This window comes from Rhipicephalus microplus, chromosome 3, assembly GCF_043290135.1.
Source record: "Rhipicephalus microplus isolate Deutch F79 chromosome 3, USDA_Rmic, whole genome shotgun sequence".
In the NCBI taxonomy this organism is placed as follows: Eukaryota; Metazoa; Arthropoda; class Arachnida; order Ixodida; family Ixodidae; genus Rhipicephalus; species Rhipicephalus microplus.
The window spans coordinates 187,113,991-187,120,553 of NC_134702.1; the positions used below are offsets into that span (position 1 = coordinate 187,113,991).

At 42.0% G+C, this 6,563-nt stretch overlaps 1 protein-coding gene across 1 annotated transcript; it reads left to right on the top strand.

Moving 5' to 3' along the window:
- Positions 1-4,472: 4,472 nt before the first annotated feature.
- Positions 4,473-5,728, top strand: LOC142803073 (uncharacterized; the record flags this gene model as incomplete). Its single annotated transcript, XM_075888183.1, has 1 exon — positions 4,473-5,728. A coding segment is annotated over one exon (846 nt), but the record flags the coding sequence as incomplete, so codon positions are not given.
- Positions 5,729-6,563: the final 835 nt, after the last annotated feature.

The window sequence follows — 6,563 nt, forward strand, 5'->3', positions numbered from 1 at the left end:
CATTTACGACCCGACAGGTACTGTTCTGACGGAGCACGTAAAAAAATTGACGGGGTGCCCGGACGTCCGGACCTAATCCCATAAAAATTCGATGCGAGCTGTCATGCGATATTGATCGCACTACATTGCGCAGACTGGTTCTGACTGGAGTGAATGTTTCTCAATTATATAAAATTTGTAAACAGCTGTCATTCATGTCCAACCTCCTAACCACTTAAAATAAGGGTGTTCAAGAACAATCGTATCTACTCCCATTGACACCACTGCTGTGCATAATAAAGAAACGAATTAGCCAAGGAATGCATACGGGGCATTATTTGTTTTTTTTTTTAACAGAGTGCAATAATTGTCCCTTAAATTGAAAGGAATTAAAGTGGACGAAAAATAGCAGCGATTTTTCATCCACTTTAATGCTTCAAACATATAACAAAATTTCACTTGAGAATATCCCCAGAGGTACTGCAGGATTCTGCTATCACTCACGGCTGGCAGGGGAAGCGGATGGTGGCTGTCGTACCGCTTGCCTGAGAACGTATTAAATTTAGAAACATAAGGGAATTGAGAGTGCTTCCTTGGTGTTACCTTAGACCACCAACTCGTATGGAGTCTGCATGTTGCTGATCTCGCAAATCAAATGAACTCTACCATAAATGTTATTTGTCGCATAGCGGGAACAAAATGGGGTGGTACACCCACCTGCATTTATACTCCACGTCCATTGTGCAGTAATCTGACTGAAGATTGCCTACTTCACGCCAGTTCTCCACATCTCTACGCCGACTTCAACTTTTACAAGCATGAAGCTTACACATATGTCTGGGGGTTTCACAGGCAACATCAAGTTCTCTGACATGGGCAGAGGCACGAGAACCCAACTTTATAGCAATTCGAAATGTGCAGACCTGTTGGAACCTCTTCCGCCTAGACACGCAACACCCTTCACATCCACTCATATCAAATATTGAGAACTGCACCGGAGTGCAGATATACAGTGTGTACCAACACTACATTTTATGACTTCCTGTGTCAACACATTGGCCAATAGACCTAAATTACCCGCCATGGCTGCTTGAGCTTCCAACTAATGAAACGTCTATAGAAGACTTCGCAGCAAGCATCACGTGCCAATCATTGCCGCGCAGCATTTGAAATCACATCACGTGTACACCAACGGCCCCGTCGCCAAAAAGACTGCGACATCAGCATTTATAATTCCTGAGTTATGTGAAGAATATGCATCTCTCCTTTTCAACAACACCGGAGCTTATAGCAATTTTGTTAGCCATAAGCTTCATTATATCAACGATGCCAAGACAGTGGGTCATAATTACAGACTCTCTGGCAGCATTTGCATGTGTGGAAATTGCCACTTTCAAGACATACCTATTGATGTGCATACAGTATACGCGATGCTAAAAGAGCTTTCAGAAACTACGAAGTCGAATCATGGAGTGGCATATGCGTGGGTCCCCAGTCACTGCAGAATCAAGGGACATGAAATGGTAGCCGAGTTGGCGAAAACTGCTCGTCATATGCAAACTCGCCTCATTCCTTAATTGATATGTGAGTTTAACGTCCCCAAACCACCGAATGATTATGAGAGATGCCGTAGTGGAGGGCTTCAGAAATTTCGACCACTTGGGGTTCTTTAACGTGCACCCAAATCTTGGCACATGGGCCCACAAAATTTCTGCCTTTATCGGAAATGCAGCCGCCGTAGCCGGGATTCGATCCTGCGGGTCAGCAGCAGAGTACCTTAGCCACTAGAGCACCACAGCGGGGCACCTTACTCTTGTATCTCAGTGTTAAGTAAACAGAATTTTAAGAACAGTGAAATGTGAACTCTGCTTGTCTACCTGGTTCACAAACAAAACAAAGGAATCGATCCTATATGCAGTTGATCCTAATCTTCCTATCGATCCTATATGCAGTTGATCCTAAGCTAGCTGCTGTGCAATTATGCCTAGCCCACGTGAAGGTCCTGGGACCTGCGACAGGTATACATTGGCTAGGGTGACCTCGTAATGGGAGTAATTAGCTGCACCTAAAGCATACAGCAATTAATGCTGATTTTCGAATTGGAGTGTGTGCTACAATAAAAATCACTACACACACACAATTGATGTTTGTGTAGTCAGTCCTGAAAATTGCTGCAGCCAGTCAAATAGAAGCTGGTATGCACTTTTAGAAAAGTGTGACAAGCCGGTCGCACTCAGTTAACAAAGGTGGGACACTAATGGCTCAACTAAGTGCAGGAATTATGAGAGTGCCCAAGGTTGGACTGGTAAATAGGCAGCCCATTTTGGAACCACTACAACCACGAGGCTCTGAAAAAAGATGGTATGCACACACTCGGTGTTTACAATCAAGACACTATGGCACAGAGTCATAGGGTTCGTCAGTTGGTTAATAGCAAGCATTTGATTTGGCCCACAGAGAATCAAGACATTGGCAAATAGCATCAATGGACTATTGAAAGTATTTTAAGAGTACCAATGTGTCAGAAGGAAAAGGACATGAGAGGGCACAGAGACTCTCCAGGGCTATCTTATTGTTTTCACTGACAAGGCATATGCTTCAAATTCAGCCAAGCAGTATTTACAGAAAAAATTGTGTTGCACCTCCTGAAATTAGTAGAAATGTCTTCGAGACCAAAAAGAGAACCATATTAACACAGTCCAAGTACCATCTAGTCTACTGTCTGCACCACGTACCATTGTGGAAGTAGTGAAATTTTAAAGTGCACCACAAGCGATATGCTCCTAGATGATGAGATAGCAGCTCCTCCATTGACTATCAGTAGTTGAGTACCAATGACTATTTGAACAAGGATGGCGTAGCACATTGTGCATGGTGGTGAAATTTACTGGTAAGGTCTCATTTTTCACTTATGTTCACCTTATGTTCTCACTTATCAGAGCACTGTTTTCAATGATCTTGATTGTTGATGCTGCTGAACATTTGTCTATTGATTTAGCCAAAGTCAACATCTCTTAGTTTCTCTTTAAAAATAAACTCCATGTAACTTTAGAAGGCACAAAGCTAGTCCAGAGGTCCTGACTTTATTTTTTATATTTATTCATTTTTGAATATTTTACAATGTCAGAAACCTCTTCGGCTGGCCTCCCTGAAATTTTTGAAATGGCCCTGCATATGGTCAAAAGCTTGTCTTGATCTTGCATGATCTATGATTGCATGATCTATGATAGCTCAACGAAAATGTTTGTATGAACTGTATGTCTATCATGAAGGATCAGAAAAAGGAACTAGGACTGAGTGTCATGTGACAATCTGTGAAGTGCAGCAAAAAGGAAGAAATGGGGTCATGTTGGGAATACTGCCATGAGCACAAGAAGCAAGCTGCTTTAGCGGAGCTTGGCTTGTGGGCACTATGCACACTCTCTTCGCAGTGTTTGTAGTCCTCTATTGTCTTATATCATAATTGTTTATGCTCATATTTGCGATGCACAGCCAAAACTATAGAATTCTTAATTGCAATTTTCAGTTATTCGTTTATAGCGAATGTAGAATGTGGAAAGAGAAATATTTTGTACCAAATACCAGTCCGTCATGTGGTGGCTCAACTTCACTTAACTACTAGTGCACTAATGGCAGGAAAGATCACTATAAGTATTTGCCTGCTTTAAAAATATTCCAACAGACACAGAAGAAAATAATGCCTAAACTTTGAGCTTATGTAAACAAAAAAAGTCACTTGCATTTAGGACAATTAAGTTCTGTGTCTGTCTATTTGACTTGCATTTAAAAAAATTTGACCCAGAGGGCAAAAGAAGTTACTATAGTTACAATTAAAGTGGCCATTTGGATATAACCAAGGTTATTTCTCATTTTAATAAAGAAGATTTTACTGCTTTCACATTCCAAATAATCAAAATATCTAAGCATGAATGTTCAAATTTGTATAACAACTTGCTGTTATCTCACGTGCAATAATATGCATTTTTAAAGCATTTTATAGATGGAATCATTTTAAATGCCTGACATGCCTGCTTTCATCATCACTTTCATTTTGCAATGACCCTTCATAAAGCACATATGGCTAAATCCAAATAAATTTGAAGCACACGTGGTTTCTCATGAGGTTATTCAAACTTTTTTTATATTCACAGGAAAACTTGGACAAGGAGTTCCCCCCAAAATCATTCTGCAGAAAATACAGGCATACTCATCCACAAAAAGGGACCAGATGAATCTAGTCAGAAGAGAGGACCTCCGGAACATCAGCAAAAAATTCAAGATTACAAAACAAGAGCAGCGACACCCGGATGACTTTATAAGTGTTGAAATGTGGATAGCTGAAATGACTAAAAATAATGGGGCAAAGGAGGCAAATAATGACCTAGTAGACTTGGATAAAGCAAGTCAGGAAGACAGACACTGTCCTCTTCTTTACTACAAGAAGGTTGGTGACCCAAGAGAGAATGACGAAAACTTTAAGCTTGCTTTAATGACCTTCCCACAGATGCAACTCCTGTGCAAGGCTAGGCACACAAAAACTGTGCATTGATTCCACACATGGAACAAACAGATATAATTTCCAATTAACAACCCTGCTCAGTATAGCTGAAGATGGATCTGGAATCTCATGTGCTTACCTCATATCTAAGAGGGTGAACACAGAAACTGTGGCAACATTTTTTGAAGCCATTCAAAAAAAATTTGGTGTCATTCAGTGCCAGGCATTTATGTCAGATGATGCTCCAGTCTATGGGAATGCATGGGATCAAGTGATGGGGTCTTTGCCAAAGCGGTTACTATGTGCCTGGCATGTGTTGCGTAATTGGAACACACACATAAATTCAATTACCAACAAAGAGTGCAGAAGCACCGTGAAAGACGTGTTACATACTCTGATGAAATGCACGGATGTGACAGAGTTTGAACAGATGCTGCAGGCATTTCTAAACCTTGGATCAAAAGAGCGAAAAACAGATAGCCTCACTCCCAAAGAGCTGGAGCAATTTGAGAAGTTCATGAAATATTTTGCAAGGACATATGCTGCAAGAGCACACCAATGGGCTTACTGCTACCGGAGCAATGTTGGCCTGACTACGAACAATCACATAGAGGCTATGCACAAGACTCTGAAATATTCTTACTTTGCTGGCAAGGTAAACCAGTGGCTTGACAGGCTACTACTAGTATTATTTAGCTTCACAGCAGACAAATTATTCAGTAGGGCGATTGCACTTGTGAAAGGCAAAGGAGACCATCGAAAGACTGCAATTTTTAAGATGCACAAAACAGGATTTGAAATTCTGCCATCAAACATAGTAAAAGTTGGAGATGGTCAGTAAAAAGTAGAATCGCAAAGCAAGACTGGCTCCCACTACACTGTAGAGAGTACACAAGTGATTTGCACTGGCTGTGAGCTCCACTGCAAGCAATGCGAAGCTTGCCATCACATGTATGCAAGCACATGTCTTGATCATGTAATGCATGCGCACATGTGCAAGCACACTCATGCAGTCGCTTCAGTGGAGCTCCAGTCTCGCAAGTCACAGCAAGATTCAGCCAGCTGTGTAGCGTTCCCTCAGAGCAGTGAGGGTGAAAGCTGCCCAATGATTGATGACCCCAGTTTCCTTATGGAGAGTGCTCAGAAAATAATACAGGGTACAAAGCAGCATTAGAGCGAACAATTAAGAGCCAAAAAACTCGAGTCATTTAAAGTCCAGGCAGAAGCCACTTTTCAGGGGCTATTGAAAAAGCTCCCTTCAGTTACATCAGAAGAACTAGGAAGCATGCAAGAAGACCTGTATAAATATGCTGCGAAGCATAAGCTTGCAAATCCAGAACAGCCCCAAGAAAAAAGATCTGATGTGGTGCCCGCAAATAAGAACGCTGAAAAGCAGCCGAGATATATAGCACCAAAATGCAGTAAACGAAAACCTGCACTTGGTCATCCTCCCACAGTGCTGCAGCAAGACGCCATCAAGAGGCGGCATCTGTCCCAAGATCAAGAAGAAGAAATGTTAATCATACACACAGGGAACGACCATGATTATTGCAGACCACAAACTCATTAAACAACCTTCACGTTAGCCTGTGGCGAAAATTAAGAAGTACCGTCAAGTCTTATACTCTCTTATGTGAAACATGGAGGCAACTCTGGGTAATTGATAGATTTATATGTGGGGTTTAAGGTCCCAAAACCACCATATGATAATGAGAGGCGCCGTAGAGGAGCGCTCAAAAAATTTTGACCACCTGGGGTTCTTCAACGTGCACCCAAATATACGCACACGGGCCAACAGTATTTTCGCCTCCATCGAAAATGCAGCCGCTGCAGCCAGGATTCGATCCCGCGACCTGCGGGTCAGTAGCAGAGTACCTTAGCCACTAGACCACTGCGGCGGGGCACAACTCTGGGAGAAGTTTTGCTTGGAATTCTATTGAGACACAGTACTTCACATGCGTACCCGTCGATTGCACAGTTCGGTATTGCAAGTACCTACTTGGCACTGATGCATCTCTGCTTTTACATATTCTCTTTGAGTCTGAGAACTTATGCTGGGTGCTGGAATTCTGCATGGAAAACATTT